The sequence below is a fragment of the Cynocephalus volans genome, chromosome 2 (assembly GCF_027409185.1).
Source record: "Cynocephalus volans isolate mCynVol1 chromosome 2, mCynVol1.pri, whole genome shotgun sequence".
NCBI lineage: Eukaryota > Metazoa > Chordata > Mammalia > Dermoptera > Cynocephalidae > Cynocephalus > Cynocephalus volans.
This window is the reverse complement of record NC_084461.1, coordinates 101,407,980-101,430,996: the sequence shown is the minus strand read 5'-3', so window position 1 is coordinate 101,430,996 and position 23,017 is coordinate 101,407,980. Positions and strand designations below refer to the sequence as shown.

At 34.0% G+C, this 23,017-nt stretch overlaps 1 protein-coding gene and 1 non-coding gene across 3 annotated transcripts in view; one reads left to right on the top strand and one right to left on the bottom strand.

Moving 5' to 3' along the window:
- Nucleotides 1-236: 236 nt before the first annotated feature.
- Nucleotides 237-310, top strand: TRNAI-GAU (transfer RNA isoleucine (anticodon GAU)). The gene has a single exon. It is a non-coding gene; the product is annotated as a tRNA-Ile (tRNA).
- Nucleotides 311-6,681: 6,371 nt separating this feature from the next.
- Nucleotides 6,682-23,017, bottom strand: part of AP3S1 (adaptor related protein complex 3 subunit sigma 1) — a 57,778-nt gene continuing 41,442 nt past the window's right edge. Inside the window, exons 4-7 of one of the 2 annotated variants that reach the window (XM_063086868.1) lie at nucleotides 22,709-22,780; nucleotides 16,557-16,664; nucleotides 8,611-8,658; nucleotides 6,682-7,358 (exon numbers count right to left, since the gene is read on the bottom strand). In XM_063086868.1, the coding sequence (XP_062942938.1) occupies nucleotides 7,230-7,358; nucleotides 8,611-8,658; nucleotides 16,557-16,664; nucleotides 22,709-22,780 (357 nt within the window). In that variant the 3' untranslated portion in view covers nucleotides 6,682-7,229. The remainder of the gene's footprint in view (nucleotides 7,359-8,610; nucleotides 8,659-16,556; nucleotides 16,665-22,708; nucleotides 22,781-23,017) is intronic. The other variant, XM_063086869.1, reaches the window with a different exon arrangement.

Here is a 23,017-nt window from a genome sequence, read left to right as displayed (position 1 = left end):
TAGAAGCTCATGCAGTAAGGCCCATGTGTAGCCTCCACCCCTGTTACCATAGCTACTCCATTCAAGTTCCCATTGTGCCAAGAACAGAAGCAGACTGACACTTCACTGAGTCATTCGATCTGTTTGTATAGTGCCTTTTCTGTGATAGATGCTCTCTTATAGGTAACATATCATTCGAAAATATTCAAATATCAAAAAAAAAACCCAAAAACAAACAAACAAAAAACCTTCGGGCTGGCCAGTTAGCTCAATTGGTTAGAGCATGGTGCTGATAACACCGAGGTCCCAGGTTCAATCCCTGTACCAGCCAGCCACCAAACAAAAAATTATATTTTCATGCTCGTTCCCCTAGGTCCATCCACATGCCTCTTCCCCAAACCCTGTTCCTGATCTTCCAATCCCTTTGACTAACCAGCCAAGCCATTGCAACTGCCTATATTCCATACATATTCTCACCTTGGGCCACTTTTATTTTCAAACCAAGTGAATGCCCATGTGCACAAGCCAAACCTCTGCCCACCGGAACGATTTCTCCTCACCATTATCCTATCCATGAGCTGAGAGAGAGGCACTGGCCAACAGGGGAGAATGCAATGAATAGGGCCAGGCCATGTGCAGCCTATGTGTGCCCTCTGGCCCGATTCTTTCCCATGTACCACATCCATCTTACTAAACTTCCAAACTCCCCTAGCCATGTGTTAGCACTATCTTCCCAGAGTGTTAAATCTTATTATTGGAGAGTGCTTACATATGTGTATAAATAAACTCTCATCCAACTTTATGTTTCTTCTCCCGTGACTCAGAATCTTCAGGATCCAGGCCCACATATACTCTCTCAGCTCTTCCAGATTTGTTTTGGCAAGGTTCTGCAGCTGGAGTCACGTCCTGGGCCTTAGCCTCAGCTTTTTCTGTCCTCCAGCTGCAGGAGATGAGAGTCCTTATGTGCTGCCAAGGAGGGCCTCTGGCCTTCACACATAGCCCTAATTGGGCATTAATCACCCTTGGCATTTCTCTAATGCATTGACTGCCTGGAACAACAGCCATACAATTCCATGCACTTTATAATCACTACTTCCCTTGGACTTCTCAAATGCCTGAGACATTGTCCAGACCAGGGCATTTCCAGTATCCCATCCCAGCTCACCACCAGTGGAAGTTTCAACAATTACATTGCTATAGCATGCAAGTGGTGATCCATGCTCCACCTGCCTCCAATACTGCCCCCTATGCTAGCCTGCCAGTGGTGATCCAGCTGCAAAATCTCATTTTAGAACCTATTTTCTCAGACCATTCTTGGAAATAACTGCTTTGATAGGCTTCCCTGAAAAACAGACTGAGATGGAGATTTGTGTGCACATTTACTGTGGTATGCCATTGGGATCAAAGTCTGTAAGGGTCTGAAGGAAGTCGGATAAGGCAGGAGGAGTTAAATTGTAATGCAGTCACAAGGAAGGCCTCCACTGGTCCCATGTGTAGCACTGGAGCTGGGATGACCTTTCAGAACTTTCCTGCCTTAGCTAAGGGGGCTGGGCTTTAATAACTTAAATGCAGGATGTCTTTGGAGAGGAGCTAGGACTTCATGTGAAGCAGCTCTCTCCAGCTGGTGGCAATTCTCAGAGAGCAACTCAGCTGAGCGTTCACTGCCAGCAGCTGAGGAACTGAGTGCCTCAGTCCTGAGGGATGTGCCCCAGACCATCCACTAGCCACCGACATACTTTCTCCTCTGCTTCACCTTGCAATCCACACACATAGCCTCAGAATAAAAAATACCACCAACACCGTGATCACTAAAAACAATTTAATTTGGGGATAGGGGGATGCAGGTCTTTTGGCTTTAGTGGTGTAGAGTCAAGAGTTTTAAAGTCATGTAAAATAGCTCCCCTCTGAGTGATTAACCAACTCATTGCTTACTTCAATTCAGCTGCTTTGCTTTCAATTTTTATGGGTTAGTTTTTCCAAATTTAATTTTGTTTACTAATTAAGAAAAATTTTAAATGGCTCCAAAATAAGGTGATTTCAGAGAAGTCTAGCTTGCTGCTAAACTAAGTAGTGCTGCCCTATTTCCTCCTTCACACCATAGATATACAAAGGAACTTCAAAACATTTATGGAAAAATAGTACTGAAAGGTAATATGAATCTTTCCATGAACATTTTAAAGTACTTTCATATATTTTAAAAATATGTATGGTTTATCCTTCCATTTAAAAAATATAAACAATCCCCACACACTCATTCTTCATTTTTCTCAGATAACTGATAGCATCCTGTGTGATTAATTTTGTGTCAACTCGACTAGACCATAACGTGCCCAGATACTTGGTTAAACATTATTCTGGGTGTCTCTGTTGAGGGTGTTTTGGGATGAGATTAACATTCAAATCAGTAGACTGAGTAAAGCAGATTGTCCTCCCCAATGTGAACAGGCCTCATCACATCAGTTGAAGGCCTGAATAGATCTTCCTCCCAAATAGGGGAATTCCTCATGCCTCACTGCCTTCGAACTGGGACATTGGCTTTTCCTGCCTTTGGACACATACTGAAACACTGGCTCTTCCTGGATCTGCCGACCTATGGACTGAAACTACACCGTCTGTGATCCTAGGTCTTCAGCTTGCTGACTCACTCTGCAGATCTTGGGACATGTCATCCTCCTTAATCGGGTGACCCAATTCCTTGTACTAATTTTTTTAATTGATAGTGGGAATGTAATTTACTGTAATGTTTTTAAAAGAATACACCAAGTTCTGTGAACTTGGAGAGAATATATATGCACACATTTTCAGTCATCCCTTGGTATACGAGGAGGATTGGCTCCAACACCCCTCCCCCCCACATATATATGTGATCCACATCCCACAAATACTGTATTTTCAGTCTGTGGTTGGCTGAAAAAAATCCACATCTAAGTGGACCCGTGTAGTTCAAACCATGTTGTTAAAGGCTCAACTGTATATATATCCTATTGGTTCTATTTCTCTGGAGAACCCTAATATGCATAGCATATATACATTTTCCCACCTTTGTTTTTTCACATAACAGTATATTATAGGGATCATTTCATGGCAATACACAGAGATTTATCTCATTCTTTTGTAGTTCCATAGGATTCTATAATGTGGATGCAACCCAGCTTTTCAACCAGTCTCCTAACAGACATTTGGGTCATTCCAGTCTTTTGCTAATACACAACTCGTGTGGCAGTTACTACCATTTATTCAACCATTTTGTTACTGGTGGGCATTTAATACATTTCCAGTTCATTATTTTTTTTGCTTTACAAACAACTGAGGTAATAAATCTCCTAGTGTGGAAAGATACCAAGGTATGTTATATCAATACAGAGTCTCCAAAGGGGGTCCTGGAGTATGTACAATATGTATATTTATCATTTTTTAAAAATTTTAACAAAACTTGGCATATTTGTCTTAAAATAATGTTATAGTAAATTACATTCCGACTATTAATACATGAGTTCTCATTTCCCCACATCTTCTCCAGCACTAGATGTTGTCATTTCTAATTTTTGCCAACAACATGATGGACAGAAATAAAATTTAATTATTCTTTTAACTTGATTCTCTGCCTACTAGAGAGGTTAAGCATCTCTACATATCTATTAGCCACTGAGATTTAGTTTTCTATGACGTGCCTATTTCTATCTTTTGCACATTATTGGATCATTTTTTTCTTACTAATTTGTGAGCTCTTGGTATGTCAGAAATATCAACCCTACTTTTCAAACTATACCAATTAGTTTCCAAGCCCATAAAAAATTTTCAAACCTTGCTACTTTGGCAAGATAAAGCTACTCCTTCTTGGACATTCTACATATGCTAAAAAAAACTGTGGAGTAAACTTCTGAAAGCTACAGTATCTAGTTCATTTACCCTGACATTCCATAAGCATACCTATCTTAAAATATGGATATTTGAAAAGTCTCCCCCTCACCTCAATTTTATTAAACATCAAAGTTATTTTCAGGTAAAAACTATTTCCATTAACACTGGAATTGTATCAATAGATTTACAAAATACTTAAGTTAAATCATTTAACCCACATATTATTTCCCAAATGCACTACAATGTGTGCTTTCTCTTAGAGATATCTTTCCTTGCACCCTCCATTTTCTTGTTTTAGTCTAGTCTAATTGTCCATTAGGCCTGCTGCAAAGCTATGGTTCTGAGATTCATCTGGTTCTGTATTTCCCTCACCTTTCTCCCATGTGTACCTATTGATGACTAGATCCCATGTATTTCTTTTATAATGCATTCCCTTATTTTGGTGGTGTACATTCTTCAGTAGCTTTCTGAGAAAGTGGGCATGAGAAATTCATCTTTTTGAGACTTACATGTATGAAAACTTATTTATTAAAACTTCATACATGACTGAAAATTTGGCTGGCATAGAATTCTGGGTTGAAAATTATTTCTTCTCTGAATTTGGAAGTCATTTCTCCTTGTCTTTTGACTTTAAATGTTGACTCCTGATCCTTTGTATGTGACTTTTTATCCTTCCTTCTCCACAGATTTTAAAATATTTTAGAATCACTATGATGTACCTTGGTGCTACGGTCTGAATGGGAATGCCCCCAAAATTCATTTGTTGAAACCTAATTCCCAATGCAATGGTATTAAGAGGTGGAGGCTTTAAAAGGTAATTTGGTCATGAGGGTTCCACCACTAAACGGAATTAGTGCACTTATATGACGCAGTGGTACCTTCACTTTCTTAAGCCTTTTTGGGTTCTGCAGTGCAAATCCACATAGTTCCATAATTATTCCATTGTGCATTAAATTTCATCTTTCTCAGGAAGGGACTGCTCAGCCACATACTATTCATTCACAAGCTTTCTAGCCTCCAAAATTTTGTAGTTGTTTTCACCACTCTGATTCTTTTTGTCCATTTGGTCTATGTCATTTAAAAAAAATCTTTACTGTCACTTTAGTATGGTTTGAAAGAGCACAAATGTGAATGACTATGTTCAATAATCTACGTTTAACTGGAAGTTTCTGCCCTGTTACATTCTAAAATATCAAAAGATTAAAAAAAAGTTATTTAGTATCCCTTCCTGTATACCACACGTGAGTAAACATTATAAGAGACTGACAACAGGGACACTGAATAACGCTCTCTCCCTGTTGCCCATTCTGCTGCTGACTCCTTGCTGTTTCTCAAACAGCCCAAGCATGACCCTGACTCTAGGCCCTGCCATGTGTTACTTCCTCTTCCTGGATTACTCTTGCCCCACAAATTCCCATGACACCCCCCTTACCTCCTTCAGGTTTTTGCTCAAATGTTACTTCATCAGAGATGCCTTCTGTCCATTCTATATATCACAGCAACAGACCAACTCACCACCTGCCCTGCTACTCCCTATCCCTTTTACTCAGTTTTATTTTTCTCCATGTCATGTATCATTCCCTGACATATTATACATTTATTGTTCGGTTCCTCACATTTGAATTTATGCTCTAATGGAAACCGTTTTGTTCCCTGCTCTATCCCAGGATGTAGAACAATGCCTGGCACATAGGTGATGCTCAGTATTTACTGAAGTAAAGAAGGATGAAAGGGAGGGAAGAGAGAGGAAAGAGAGAAGAGGGGAGAGAGAAAGGAGAGAAAGAAAGTAGGAAGAATTATTGGTTTGGGGGCATTATATCTGATAGAATATAGTGGGAGATAAAACACTTTTGACTGCTTCTTGAGGTTAAAGTATGGTCTGGCTCAGAGGTTTCCCTAATTTTGGCACATCCTTATCAAACCAACTCTTAACCTTCCCATATTTTTTTTCGCCAAACACAAAGGGATAAGGTAAAAGGTGGGTGGGGAGGGAGTGGAATATTGCCAGGCTCTCTGTGTGTTATTTTATATAGCTCCATGAGGACAGGAACTTGTTCACCTGGCACAAAAAGCAGTTAATAAATATTTGTGAAATGAATGACTGAAGACTAGGGACCTCCCTGAATGTTCTACTTTGCATAATATTCCTCTAGAACTTTTATACAGTAAAAGCTGATGAAAATCCTCATAATCACAAACTGAACTTCCTGTTACCTCAACAATATGGGGGCTCAGAATCAGATTAATTTTATTACAAAAAATAAAGTGACTTTTCTTACATCCCAGAGTTCTGGGAGATAAAATTCATAAACACTACAAATCTAAGGAAGTGTTTCAAAGAGAACATTTGGGGAAGGAGAACTAGAACTAGAACTGTAAGGAAAACCGTGGTCTAACTGAAAAAGGAATCCCACTCATGGTTCACAAGATAAGACCGAATAAGAAAATGTGGGCTGATTATGAGAAATCAGAATATGTGAGTGAGGACTTAAAACATCAGTTTAGCTTTGACTTTGGGATGAAATAGTCAAGTGGAGCCGCAAACATTTTTGTATTCAAAATTAGCTAAATATTAGCTGAAATTACTTTTTAATCATCTGGCAAGAAGAGACAAGATGCAAGGCTTCTGAATACATATTTTAGAAAAAGATTGTCATCTCCTACTTCAGATCTCATCCTACACAATATGCTATGAGATACACTGCACTTGATTTGTGAAATAACTGAGTTTCAGAATAACGTACTGAGTTTCTGAATATTAAAAACATGAGTAAAAATTAAATAAATGAACATTAACAGCTGCTTAACAGTGATAAAATATACTTTTATTTACTTCGTTGAGTCAGAAGGTCATAAGAAAAATTATTGCTAAAGGAGATATCAGGCAAACAGAAAGGTGCTTCAGAAATCCAGTTACCTTGGAGTTTATTTAAACTAAGAGAAAAATGTCACAATGTTTTCATGCAATACATACTTGGTTCTTTAAATAACAAATGTGACAAACAGCAGAAAGAATTAAGGAATGCTACACTTGTGATCCATACAAAACAACAACATTTTGGGTTGTACATAATTTAAGAAATATCTCAAACACTTTTCAAAATACTGTATTAGCCAATACACAGAGGCATGCCTTCAGTGGCACAGGAACAGTTTAGAAAAGAAAAACAAGAATCACACTGGAACTATTCAATTTCTTTAAAATCAATGAGCAAGAAAAGCCACGTTGAACTTTCATACTGATTTTACACAGCTTCTATACAGTACCTTGACTTAAATCCAAGAGCAAAAGTTAAGACTCTCCTCCTCTATTTTTGGTAAACAACTGTATAGTAAACTTAGATGACTTTTCCCCCTGGATTTTACCTGGGAGTGGTCTTTTAAATATTTTATTTAAAAGAGGGCAGGTTTGGCACTTTTATACTGATGTCACCAATGTTAATATTTCTTGGGATCTCAGGAAGATTCATATTCTTTACAGCTGATACAGCACGGGCTGGAGCTCCTGCTAAGCCAGCCTGTATACAGAAGCAAATAAAAGAAAAAGAAAATGTGCAACTCAGGAGTAGCTCATAATAAAACACTTATAATGGAAGACAATGATAAAGATTTTCATATAACAAGCTTAGAGACCAGATGGTAGTTTGAATTGGTATGGGATGGTTACTTTTTAAATACTAATCTATAAAGAGAAAACAGTTGACACATTAAAAAATACAGTGAACACATGCAATAACAACAATGTAAAGATTTAAATACAAATTAATATGTACTACACCTAGATATTACACACAATATTCACACGACAAAAGCTAGATCTTCACCTATATTTTGATTTAACTGACAGATGATATAAGCACGAAGCATAGTTTACATTTAATTTCCTTTAAACATCTCTTGCAACAATCATGATAGTTTTTTTCTTTTAAACTGGAATTTATCAATATGCGCTGTGAAATAAAAACTGAAAGTAATAGATCATGCTTGTTTAGTTTCTTTATTCAGGGCTAAACCCTTAAAACATTTCAAAACAAAATTTGTTTTTAAAATTGTGGGAGCGCTTCTAAATTTTTCTAAGAAAGTTCTAGAATATTAAAAACAAACAAATAAAAAAATCAGGCTTTTAAATGAAGCCTTGATCCAAAGAGAATAGTTCTTCCTAAAGATAAAACTGCAAGAAGAGGATCATTACCACCCTTCGATGCATTAGTATATATACAACGATTAAAAGTATCTTGTCATATAAAGTAACTCAACAACATATGTTCAGTTCACAGTGTATAAATTTAGAGAAAGAATAGCATAAATGCAAAAAGTAGTATATATAAATAAATTCTAAAATTTTCAGTAAGTAGTACTAAGTGCATAATATTTGGTTTTCCTCTTAGCAGGAAAATTTATAATTTGTGAATTAATTTCAAAAGAAAGTATGCTTAAAAATAAAAGAAAAATGCATATATGTCATTTTTCTCAAACAGCTACATCAACAGCCATCATATTTAAGGTTTAAAAATTACCAATTAGTTTTCATTAATTTTTATTTAGGCTATATAATACAGCAAAACCAATAAACACATCTGAGTTCAATGGCATCATCTTACACAAAAGTAGACAAGTAACAAAACAAGTCTTCCATTTTGCTTAGATACATATATAAAAGACAATGTTCGTGAAATTAGAAACACTAGTTTTAAAGTCACGTTAGTTTTTTCTCTTATGTAATCCTACCTCTTTTGTTAATTAAAATAATAATAATAATAAAGCTGTTACCTGAGAAAAATCTTGACTGATACAAAATAGGCCAGTGTAAACTATTTGCTGAATAAAGGATACAAACATTGTTAAGCAATGAAATAAAAGCCATGGATTATCAATTCAGAATTGGAAAATAATAGAAAAATTAGTAAAATAGTATTAATAATAGATATGGTCCACACAGGCAATGAGAAGGGTGACATGGATGAAAAACTCCACACCCAAGTAAAGACTGCAAAGGGCTGGAGAATTTGATTTTCATAATTTAATGGAGGTTAGTCGTTTTTGATGTACAACTAGATATTTGATAGACATCTGCATTTATACCTACCTGAAACAATGAAGCTTTTGTTACACCCTACTTCCCTCCTGATTCCCCCAAAGATGCTAAAGATTCAACTGAACATGATTTAGGGTAGCATGTATCATATTCAAAAGGATCTTTATTTTGATCATTTCAGGTATTAAAGGTCTAGCTACCAAAATTTAGAATGGTTTAGGATCAAAGGAAAATTCAGTTCAAAGAGGTTTACCACCTTGTATACTTTCTTACCAGGAAGTATGTTGTCTGCCAAAGGAACAAAATTACTTTACAAAATTGCAGACATGATAGAACTAATGTCATTTTTCCAGGAAGAAGAATTTCATAATTTTTCTTTTTATTTTTTTCTGACCGGTAAGGGGATCGCAACCCTCAGCACGGTGTCGTCTGCACCACGCGCAGTCAGTGAGCGCACCGGTCATCCCTATATGGGGTCGGAACCTGCGGCCTCGGCGCTACCAGCGCCGCACCCTCCTGAGTGAGCCATGGGGCTGGCCCCCATAATTTTTCTAATTAAAAGAACAATTTGCCACTATTTTTACTTTGGAATTTCCATAAAGCATAAAAATAATTAGAATATAGAAAAGTATTGATAAAATATTTGAATATACATATTTTAAAACCATGAATTATTAAAGAATTTTATTGTAAAAGAGAATGTGTGTGTGTGTCTGTGTATTTTACTGAATTCTATGGTTTACATTTATAAATAGTAAACATAACTTTTTCAGTATTAAATTAAATGTCATGAAGCCTTCTTTTCCATAATATCCTGTTACCATGAATAGCTAAACTAAACTAAAGCAAAGAAAATGAGAATAAACAATACATCCTGTTAAGTTTCATTAGATAAAATTGTTTCTTCGTGACCAAAGATGGTGTCAAAAAAGATGGTGTCAACTGTTGGCTGCTAATGAGAATAAAGTCAATACAGCAATTGATTTGATTAGCATATAGATATCATGATTTTATTATGTAAAACCAAAAGAAGTTTCTAAGTACAACAAACTACAATTTTTCTAAAAATAAGCAGCAAGCCATAGACATGCAAAGGATGGGAACTATTTAAAACACGCAAATGAATTAGGAGAATCAAATTATTTCTCAAGCATGTTGAATACTTTTGTGTAGTATGTCATGAATTTAAATAGTAAGAAATAAAAAACTGTAATATGTACTTAAAATTTTAATTAAACTAACATATTAAGAAATCAGATTCTGCAGAATACAAAATAAGAAAAATACAAGAAGGGCTGTTGATCAGTAAGTAGATGCTTAAAGGAGTTGTCAGTGTTTCTAGATAAAAACTTAGGGCTCAAAAAAAAAAAAGACTTTATGTTATTTGGGTAGTCAACACCAGAATGACTATAAAACAAATTTCATTTTCAGAATCTCATGAAAGTGAAGTCTAAAACATTTATATTAAAATAAAATGTAAGAGAGGTAATTTGCCATTAGGAAATCCGAAACAGCAGTGTAAAGTAATTTTCATCTTGGTTAAGATTTTTTTTCAGTAAGATATACTCAAAGCAATGAGATAACTTTTACTAACACTTAACTTTTTCAATATTACATTTACAGAAATTAAGTTTACCTGACTTAGTAGTATATACATTTTAAAATGCAAAAATAGGATACTTCTGACAATACAATGTAGTTCTTAAAAATTTAAGATTACATAGTTGACATAAAGTAGAAATAAAAGAATTAAATTCTACTGGAGAAATAACTTGTTTCCGTCTGTTATACTCAAGCACCACCATGGCAGATAAACCGCGGCACCTCCACTAACAAAACAAATATATGAATCCAAAGCAGTTAAGAGTATGAATTAGATGAAAGAATGAAGTACGTTATATAAAAGAATGGTCATGTTTTCTCTCCCATGAGATTAAATAAATTAACAGAATTAAGAGAAAGAAAACAAAATGAAGTCTGCAAGTATACCAAAATGAGGCCAAACAGATAGAAGACTTATACAGACATACTCTTGGAAATTTCAAGCACTTGAATCACAAAGATAGTAATGGATGGATATGATTTGTTTTTTATTTTGTTTTTAAATTGCCAGACCCAAAAATAAACAAAATATGTGCAAGCAAAAGTGAAAAAGCAGCATTACTAATATATATTTCAAAGAATCTAAAAGCTCCCTTTTCCTCATGCAATAAGCAGTTAACTTTCTTGAAGGGAAAAGGAAAGTAATACTTTTGTAATTTATTTCATCTAAGACATAAAATACCAACCTACCATCTTAAAATATTTTTCCAAGCTTGAAATATAGCATAATAAGATGGTAGCTGGAATAATTTATACATACTAAAACTTTTACCCACCCTTCCTGCTAGAAGTTGCTATATGCACATTCATAATTTTGACCTAATGGCAAAGTGAAAGAACACCAACATTAGTAAACACAGCACTAAATGGTTTCAGACTCAAAATCATTAACAAAATAATGGTATATTTTGAAAGTACTTTTTTAGTAAAACAAAATTTCAATATTTAATTTCTGAATATGAAGCGAGATAAATTTTAATCTGGGGATTTGTCATAATAGGCTTGTTCTTTGCTTTAAAAGCAGTGCTTTAATACTACAATTATAAACAGATTAGAAATGTTGATACCAATCCTGTAGTGAGCAAGAACTATGGCATTTCATAAACGATTTTATCAAAATTAGAATGTTCAAAAATTTTAAAACCTTCCAAATTACTAGTCATTTTATATAGATTATCTTCAGTTATGGTTTTAATTTCTAACATAGGATTTGCCTGTATGTACATTCATGGATTTATTATTACTAGTTTTACCTCAGGGGTCTTCATCGTAATTTTGTAGAAGTACAAAATAAATGTGCATGGCAAGGTAGAGGGGCAGAACCAACTTGTGAGCTAACCTTCCAACCTCCATATCCTATGGCCACTTTTCTTATTCTCTATTCTTTAAAGGAGATACCTGATTAAAACAAAAAAAGTAATAACTAGTTCTAGTGATAGAAGTTAATGGACCCAAGTAGTTAATGATTCTTTGTTAGAAAATTGCAGTTTAACATAAATTAAATACTGGAACATAGAAATTGGAAGTGAGTTCAATCAATGAAGTGAATGAGACCACTATATATTTTTTATACCAGAAATAAAGTAACATGATAGAGGGACCCAAAGTGGTACCCAAGCTTCATGATATAGCCCATAATCTCAGAATAAGATATTACAAAGCCACCGGTATGTTGCTACTTCTCAAACATAACCAGACAGTAATAATTTAGTGGCTAAAAAGCAATGCCAAATTCTCAGTGATATTCTTCTATCGTAAGGTGGGTAATCTAAATCTAACTTAAGTTTATAGACTTTTTTCCCTCTATAGAACTCAGTAAATTATTTTTATTTTGAAATTTTAATTTGGAGGCCTATAAACATGTTGATTTTTCCTGGAATGGTTTGGTACAAAGAGCTCATCACCATCTACATGGAAATTTTTTAAAAGTAATTCACACAATTCATGGTGTGAAAAAATGTACAGGAAACACACTACCAAAAGAAAATTAGTTTGTGATGCTAGAGTCTATTAAAAATATTTCCAAAATTTGCCAGTACGCATGACAAAAATATACAGAATTTACAATATTTTATTAATTCTGATTATGACATGGTTGGATGTCAGAAGGTTTGCTACAATGGAGATCCACTGTGTTTTGGTCAATGTATTTAATTCCATTTTTAGAGCATTTAATTAAAGTTTTAGAAGATTTATGATCTTACTTTCTGTTAGCCACAGTTAATATACACCTGTGGGCCAAAACTACAAAAGCAATTCTGTTAAGACTTTGGAACTGAAAACCATTTTGGGGGGAAAAAAAAGTACTATTTAACTATCACTATTCTAAGCCTTCATCGCTTCCCACTTCGTATGCAAAACTTTAAAGGTTCAGCTTTTGGCTTTTAAATTCACAGCTTCCAAAACCCAGCAGGCAATTTTATGTTGGAATCCTAATTTAGAGATGGGAAAAAAAAAAAATCTGTGAGAGTTAAAAGTAAAATTGGTTCTGCTATATGATGCTCAAAATAAACCCTAAGTTTTTTTATACAAAGTTTTTAGATACAAAGTAAATTGTCATTTCTACAAATGCAATTTGTCAGTTAAATGACAATGTTTTCAAAACAAAAGCAAAACAAAAATTTAAACTTTCCTTTTACAATGCAGGCAGACAAAACAGAACAACATGACATCAATGATATACTAGTAAAATACACTAAGTCCAATAAAAGATGAAGAAACTACAAGGAGAAACTAGAATGGAAAATAGGCTACAGGGACTATATGGGTTCATTAACACAAAGAATTTTTGAGTCTGGCCTAAATAATTAATTGCCTTTGACATCATTTTGCTTTCCCTTTGTTAAAGTACATTTTTCTCAAAGTCAGCAATACCTTGTCTACCTGTCCTGTCTGGGAGACTGAAAGATAAAGGTCTGTAAGAGAGAAGAATGGAAAGAGCTAGAAAGATCAGGATGTTCGGAAAAAAAGAAGACTGACTTAAAAAGTAGTGACTAAATTCAGACCCCTTTATCCGTCTTAAGAGTAACATGAAATACATATAAGCTAACAAGTCTCCCCAACCCCACCCCACTACCTCCACCCCCAGGGAGTCCTTTTATTCTTAGGCAGATTCCTGGGTGCCCCAGAACCCACCAACCTCCCAACTTAAGCCCTCCTCTCTCCCAAGATCCCAATGTTATAGTAAACCATTTTTCCATCAAAACAGAATAGATGAAAATACATTCAGAGCATATCTTTGCTTCTCCATTTTTTCAAGATCTGGGAAATCTTTGCTTTTACCTGTCTAGGTATTGGAAATTAAACTGGTTCCCTTTCTTCTATCACTGGAAATGTACTACTACCTTTAAACCACTGTAGCAAAATCTTTGATTTCTGACAAAAGCACCTTGATAAGTCCATGTTGTATTTGAAAAGCTGTATCTTAATTATGCCCAGGCTGATTTTTAAAAGATAAATGTTATTCCTAAAATATTACTTATATGAATTTTTAAAGTATGATAACCAGTTCTTTTCAACAATCATGACATTCTGGATTTTAATTAAGTCTTCCTTGGTGAGTTTTTGCTTATATAATGAATTTTAATTAAAATTTAGTAAGAGTCATATTAATAAAAGTTTGTATTCTGCTTGCAAGTAATTTCAAATTATTCTGCAGAATCATGTCTCTGGTAGATTGAAACAGCTGAAGTAAAATGGAAACGGAACGCATATAAACCTTTTGATATTTCAGTGTGTCTGAAATATGAAAATATATTTAAATTTACTTAAAATTTACAAAAATTGCTGAAAATTACATAAAATCAATATAGTTTTCAACATGATTTCTTAAAATATGATCAGGACTACATAGCCTCACTTTGACTCAAAATCCTATTTCATAACTAAAATATTAGCAGATGTCATGTATATTTTAAGACAACAATTGATAAAACAGTTGATAAACATATAATTTTGTGGTTTATCCCCAATCAGATTTAAAACATATTTTCTTATAAAGGACAAAAAGAAAAACTAATTTGGTAGCAGATAAAACTGATTACACATGTTACAAGATGATCAGTGGATGAATAACAGAAGTATTCACCAGTATTCTAAACTATTTTAAATAGCACTGTTTCTGTGAGAGGATTTTTCCTATAATCACTTCCACAGAAAATGTAAATTCTGCATTTTAGTGCTCTTTATAGGTAAGAAAAACTGTCTTCATTAACAAAGCTTTACTGGACAATCAAAAAGTAAATATCCATTATGCAATAATTATAGGTCTTTCATGACTTTCCTCAATATTATATACATAACACTCTAAGGAGCAAGAGAAGAACAAAGGGCACCACCAATGGAAAGGACTTAAGTACCTGGGAATGTGAAAATGCCAAACAAGTGGTCAATATATTTTTACAGATGATTACACAAAAGTCACAAATTACCACACATCCATTCATTTTAGACCAATTACTAATGGACTGTGTCACTATTTGTCCCTTGGCATTTAAAACCTATAACCATACAGTTCTGTAAAACAATGTCTAACAAATTACATACATTTCAAGTTATTTTAAGACTTTAAAAACTACAATTTAGGGTTTACAGTAAATCTTTTACTATATTAAATAACATATTGCAAGTCAACTAAACTAAACAATATTCTGAGTCCTTTTCATTGTCCTAAAACAAAATTTTCTCATTAACCTAGTTATGTTTCCCCCTTTCAAGTACCAATATATTAAAAACTGGCTATAGAACATACAAAATATATACAGTTACTTAAGAGAGTCTTAAGTTTAAGCTCTTCATCACCATTACAAGCCACTCCTTTGGGAAACAAATAGGGATGGCAAATTGAGATAAGAAGAAATGCAGGACTATTTTTAATTTAAAATAGAACATTGGAAAAAGTTTTACAGAAAGCTTCAACTGTTTCTAACCCTCAGATTTCAGATTCATCCATCATCCTGTATTTCCTTCAATTCAAATGAACATAGAATTGCGTTAAACTGATCCTTTAAAATGCCAACAATATAAAATTTTCAGAACTCACCTGTTGTAAGTTAATGCTATTTTTAATACCTTGCCGCTTTTATAGTAATATTTACTTTAAATCAACCAAACATTTGAATTTGTACTAATCATTATAAATAAAATTTGTTTTTCTAATCTGGGCTATCACTATAAATACCAAATGTAAGAGTATCTTCAAACAAGTATAGCACTGAATGAGATAACAAGACATATTCATCTTTCTAAACCCCTGCTACCGTGATAAGAAATCACCAGAATAATGTGAATTTGAGTGGCTCAGCTACAGCACCGGCTGCTGATATTCAGCCTAGTTCTTGAGGAAAGATTAACTAAAATTATAAAGTAGTGCTTTATATGATGCTAAAGTGCTGGATGGTCCTCATTCAACCCATTAAAGATTGAACCTAATGGCACAGAGTAAGCCAAGTATAACAAACCAGATATTTCCCTTACAGAATGCAATAAAAACCATGAATATATATACCAATGTATAAAATACATGACCTAACTAACCTTTCAGTGACCTTTTGGAAGGATCCCAAATTTAAATATTAAGGTATTGAACTTCTTTTTTAAATGTGCACTCAGACTTGCTAAGCAACTGTTATAAATTAAAAAATCATTACTTCACAAGAATTCTATTTCCTCTCTTTTCCCTTTCCAGAAACAGTTTTGTAACACTAAATTTATATATATTTAAAATATCAGTTCTAGGATTTCCTTGATAATTACTGACTAAAGTTTTAAATAGCAAATATTAGATTCCACTGTTCAAATAAATAATTCTTTTTTAAGCTATAAGAATTTGGAATTGTGATTATTAGCCAAGGCAGCTATGACTGTGGCTAAGCGAATACACAAAGCTGCTATTTGGTGGATAGTAGTTACAGAACATTTAGCATACTAAAATATGTATATTCAATTTTTTAAAACTAAATAAGCACACTGGCTGTACCTAAAGGGTGATACTGAAGGACAAACAGTGAAAGCTACAAATCATGCATAATTCATGATCATGCTTAGAATTTTCATTACCTAGAGCATTTTCCATTCTTACCTCAGATTTCTCCAGTTTATTCTGTGCATCAATTTGTGTAACAATCTCATTCATGTTGGTCTCCAATACCATTCCCCCCATAACCATTTCTGCAAGAATATTGTGAACCTAAAGGAAAAAATAATATAAATCCATAAAGAATATTCACTTCAAAAAGTTTCATGATTTCAGTAGTTTTTGTTTCAAATACTGCTGTGTCTATTTTATCAGTGGCAAAAATAATTTGGAGAGAGGGCTCATAATTCAACTTCACTACGGTGAAGCCCAGGCAGTTATACAACCTCTTTAAGTCTTAGCGTAAGGGGCTGTAAAACAGATAATAATAATACCTCCTTCATAAGACCATTGAAAGGACTGAATGAGGTAATCGACAGAAGTACCCAAACAAAGTAAATGATCAATAAACATTAACTACCATATTATTATATCAAATTCAATACTTAACAACAGAGTTTTTCTTTTATTGTAGGTACTTTAGTAGTGCTTTTACCCTCCAAATCGTCTATACTATACATGTAATTCTCAGATTTCTTATCATAAATATATCCAATCATGACTTAAAATACTGTCTTCCATTTGGGGAGTAAAAATATAATACAGATGGTTTTTCACAGGTATTTACTGGATCAAAAATTGAGAATTCAAAGCTCAATTAAGTTTCACAGACTAGTATACGCTGCTATAATTAAAAAAAAAACCAATGTGGTTAAGGTTAAGAGTGGAGACTCTGAAATTAGATAGGTATGCATACTGACTATATAACTTATTAGTTATATGTCCTTGAGAAGTTACTTTACCTGAGTCTGTTATGATAAAATAGAAATAGTATAGGCACCTCATGGGGTTATCATAAGAATGAAATGAATAATTCATGTAAGTGCTTAGCAAAGTACCTTCTAAGTATTACAAGGTAATTTATTTTTTTCAACAAAAACTTTTTTAAAAGTTAAATATATATTATTCAATTTTCATTCCTTTATAAGATTTCATGCAAATGTATTTATAATTTTAAAAATACCCTATCATCATTATTTGCTAATTTTTCATTTTGGAAAGATGAACACCTTATGTACAATTTTAAAGAAAGATTTATATAAATTACTTTTCCCAGAAAACAAAACAAAATGAGAAAGCCACAATTTTTTAAAAAAACTAATGCTAAATATCATTAACTTCTACTACTACCGTTACTGCTACTAGATATCAATTATCAAAATTATATTTTGATGCTGTACTTACGGTATACAATTTAACTCTCATATTAACCTGTTATTACTGAGAGAATAAACCAGCTTAACTCAAGACACAACTAGTATGTGGTAAACCAACAATTCAAATCTAAGTCTGAGTGACTCACAGTTAATTCCTTGATTTCTTCCATAACAATGATGAATGGAATTGATACAGCTAATTCACTTTTAGTCATAATCTATGAAAATTCAATTAAAGGTCAACAAAGTGATTAGGTGATAAAATAAAATTACTTTAAATAGCTAATAGGTACTGTACACAGAAAAAATGTTGAGAAAGGCCATGGCCAGTGAACGGAGATTCATTAAAACTTCTGTTTTAGAAGTAGAAACTCCCCTCTCCTTTTAAAAACAAATTCTCATAAGAAAGCACAATTTTTAAGGCTCATAAAAGTGTAGCAACTCCACCACCCCCACTTTGTTCATCCTTGCTTGTGGGTTCAGAACCTCCTTATCTCCATGTACAATGCACTACTGCCTTTCCAGAAACATCTCAAATAACAAATACTAGATTCGTGGAAACCATAGATTTCAGTATTGCAGAAATGTCTACCAGGTTTAGAGGTATCACAATATGGGTGCCTGCAAATGGGGACTGTACCCAAGAAATTCTGACATACGAGAGTATTTCAAAAAGCACATGGAAAAATAGAATTAAAAGATAATATGAACCTTCTCATGAACTTTTTGAAGTACTTTTGTATGTCAATTTAAAAGATAAGGACTAAGACGTAAATTTGTCCTCAAAGCAAAAATGATGCATATGAAAGCAAATTCAGAAATCCAGAAGAGACACAAAATAGAAAAGAAGAGTTCTGCGAGTTAAATCCTTAAAGAAACATTATCCCATTTATTATAAAGATAGTAAACGCCTAAAGAATATACTCTTGATGGGGAGTCACTATACCTTATGTGGACACTTGGGGAGATAAACGTGTACATGAATGAGAATTGTAAATTGGAAGGCTTCTCCAGTATTACCAAGGATATGGTGTCCAAAGTAACGTAGTTCTTTTTCATGTGGCATATGTTCAGATTGTTCAACCTGCTCCTTTTCTCTCTTGTTGATGGCAGTGCTTTTTCTCTGTCAGCTACTGGTGCTCAGATCTGGTTGCCAGGATACTATTAATGGCTAGACACCTTCAGCTGGTGAAAGTAAGGAGTCGCTCACTCTGTGGCCTGTGGTTTAGGAGAGGCTGTCAAAGTCCTCAAGAAGGAACAGGCTGGAGGAAACTACTCTGCTCTCTCCCAGACACATGGGTAGGAAAGACACTTAGGCTGCCAAATCAAATCTCTACTCTGATCATTTGCGGGGGGAGGTCGGGTGGGTGGGTAGAGGGGATGCAGAGAGGAGAGGACAGAGTATATTCATAGCTGTCATTTTCAAAGATATACATCCTCCAAACCAAACTCTTCAAAGAATCTTCAGCTCTATTGCTTTGCCCTGGGTTTTTGTTTGTTTGTTTGCGGCTGACCAGTATACGGATCCAATTCCTTGACCTTGGTGTTACAATGCCCTGGGTTTTGATACTTTGTTCCAGAAGGGGCACAATCCAGGGCTGCCCAATCAGAGCCACACTGTGGACATGGGCAGGCAACTCAGCTGGGGAAATAAGCAGACCCTCCCAGCAAACCCCCAGTGGACATGCAGTATATAAGTAAGAAAACCAAGTTATTCATATCTTAGGGTTTTAGGGGTTATTACCATAGCATAACTTAGCTGTAATAAACAGTCTGACTCCATTTTTAATGTTTGTCTGGTGACAGCCTTCTAGCCCCATCAGTCCCCGCCCCCCTCTTTCTCTTCTGCCCCACATCTGGGCAATGTGATAAGAAAGTTGGGGTGCTTCTTCCTTTGTACTGGTAGGTTTTTTGTGGTTTGAACTTCCTAACCTGTATGTAGAAACCCTCACCCCAGCCCCACCCCCTAACCACCATAAAACTCCAAGCCAGTTGTTGTTCTCTCTTCTCCCCAGAAAGTCTCATTATGTGAGGAACAAAACTTTTCATACCCTCTTGGTGCATGTGTGGCATCATCTGTCTGCACATCCAAACCAATTTTGAGTAGGGGAAGTTTATCCCATTACTTCAGGATGACTACAACATTAGCCTATGTGACTAATACAGAAATTAGAATTTAAAGACTTGTAATGAGAAACTGGTAATAACCACAATAAAAGAAAATATGTAACACTGGCTTAAGAGCTGGGCAGTAGGCTATAAGGAAACTATTAGAGTTCAGAAAGTGATCTGTGTTTGTAGTGGCAAAACATTTGGCAAAACTATCATCTGGGATACCTTGTAAAGCAGATAAATTTACCCCGCCCCCAATTTTTTTCTCTGTGATATGGAAACTAACTAACCATGTTCCATATAGTGGCAGCTCTGTCACCATAGATCCCAGAGAAAGGGCATGAAGAACATAATAAACAAGCTATTTGAATGAGAAACTTTTCTTATTTAAAATGGCCAACATTTTGATGTTCCTTACCACAGCATAAACTAGCCCATCCTGACTGGTAACAAAAGGGGTAGTCTCTACAACTTCCTCCTTTCATCTACCCAATTGCAGCCCAGAGCATTCTGAGGGTTGTGCACAAAACTCTGAGTCTGCCCCTAAGAAAAAATGAGCTGAGCCAGTAAGAAGATCCCTGATTGTTGGAAGGTCCAGCGCTGCTTAAAAGTTAACAATAATCTCATTTTCATTTAAGGGCTGGAAAGCAAGGCTGGTGATTTTGGACAAAGAATGTAGGGATGGGAAATATCTACCTTACTGGTTTCTGACTCCTGGCATCCTGAAAATTTTGTCTCATTGCATTGAAAAAAACTAAAATAAGAGCTTAGCTCAGAGAAAAGAAACAGCTAATCTTGGCTGGTTCTAAAATAGGGATACAGTGCTGTATGACAAAAACAGGCTATACACAATACATATTGTATAATCCCATCTTTATTTTTTTAAAGATGTATTTGTTTTTGTACATATTTGTACAAAAAATATGGAAATATACATATTCTAAAGTGTTAACATTAGGTAATCTCTGGGATCAAGATGATTTTCACTTATTTTTCTCATCTGTATTTTCTAATTTTTCTAAAATGAATGTAAATTAACGTTAAAAAGGAGTTTTTAAAAAAATTGTGTGTCATGTTTGAATGCTGTAGATGAGTAGAGCTTAATTTCCTTAAGAAAAAGTTTAATTCTCTAACAAGTTTAAGAACCACATTTACAACAGGATCCTCAATTTTCTTAAAATATGCTAAATGTATTATTTAAGCTAATGATCTCTGAACAGGCATTTAAAAAACAAATCTTTTAAAAAATTTTAATAATGTACCAAAACATAATTTTGAATACTGTGAACTCTGATGCCTAAAAATAACAGGAGTTTTTGTAAGTACGAAATGGTGTAAAACATAACAATTAAAGAAAAGCAGCAGAACACTAAAAATAAACACCTAAAAATATCAAGTTTAAGTTCTCTGTCCAAAGTGAATTAATATATGAAATCACTCATAAGTGGGGGCTAAGAAAGAAAGAATAAGAACACAATACACTGAACTTTCAGAGGGAGAAAACGAAACTGTGGTTATCAGAGGGAAGAAAGGGGGACAGGAAGGGGTGGTTAGAGAGAAATTGGTTAATGGACAAACAGAATGAGTACTTTTTGCTATGACGAATGTACCAACTATCCTGATTTTATCATCATATACTGTATAAAAATACTGATAGTCAATTCTTTACCCCACAAATATGTATAATCAATTATGTTTCAATAAAAAAAAAGCACTTACTAAATGAGGAATATGATCTAGAGGATTGGCTACATCCTCTAGAAAGGTATTCTTTTGATGTTCACAAATAATAAAATGCATACCTTGTGTTATATCTTGATTGTGATTATATAATATATACATTGCCAAAACTTATTTACCGTATACTTAAAAGTGCTGACTTTTAATGCATGTAAATTATACCTCAATAAACCAATTTTTAAAAATCACAATTATATTTTTTGCTGAAATTTTCAGATTTTCAGACTATTTTATTCAATAGCTTAATCATTAAAAAATAATCTAGTAAATTACACAAACAATACAGAAAAAAATCTGCACGTAGTAAAAGTGGAATCTCTTCTTCCTAAATTTCATATTACAAATACCCAGTAATACTGGTTAGAAACCTCAGTCATTCTTCCTTTCTCCCAACTTCAGCTTTCAATAAGCCATCAAGTCATATCAATTCTATTTTCTTTCATCCCCATCTTAGTGCCTTAATTCATTTCTTTCTGGACTACTGCAATAGACTCTTAATTGATTCTCTGTCTTTAATTTTCCTGCCTATAAATCCAACCTCCATAATACAGGAAACTATTATCTTGCCAAAAAAATATACAAATGAAGCAACAATAATGTCAATAAAAACTTGTTTAAAAACATTAAATTGCTTGAGAATAAAGTCCAAAGTCCATGGCACTTATAGCTTCAAAATCAGGCTGCTTGATCAATATCAATCCCTCCTCACAAAAAAAGCCTATATTTTGTATCTCTGCCGGTAGCACTACCCTCTTTTTTTCTATCTGTGAAATATCTGCCAATCCTTTAAAATCCAGTTTAAAGTAATTTCCTCCATTCATGCTCTCATAGGCAGAGGTAAGTAGTTCGGCTGTGTTCCCATTAACGCTCTGTACATACTGTTACTTGTTAATGCCATTGTTTCCACCCCTAGATGTGAACTCCTCTAGGTCAGGGTCTATAGTAAAAAAAACTTACAAATTAAATAATAAATAACTAAAGGATTAAAAATACTATTATTCACTAAAATCCATTTTTACTCTGATAAATACCAATTAATGTTTTTTTTAAGTGAAAAGCTTAGAAGATTTGACAATATAGAAACAGTACCTTGTCTACATGGAAAATTAAATCCAGTTCACAGACATTTTCAAAACACTTGTCTAATGTTTCCACGAATACCTATGGAAAAAGGAAAGAAAAAAAAGCTTTTGAGAACTGTATAAGTACCTTCAAATCTATTATCTACAAGGCAGATAATTCTTGATTATGAATTAAAACTTTTCAAAAACTATTACCACATTTTCTTTTAAAACTAAAAATTGTATTGAATACAAAAGGAGTAAAAAAAGAATATTCTTCAGATAAGCTACTTTTCAATACCTAAGCACACAAAATAAACTTTTTAGAAAATTACTA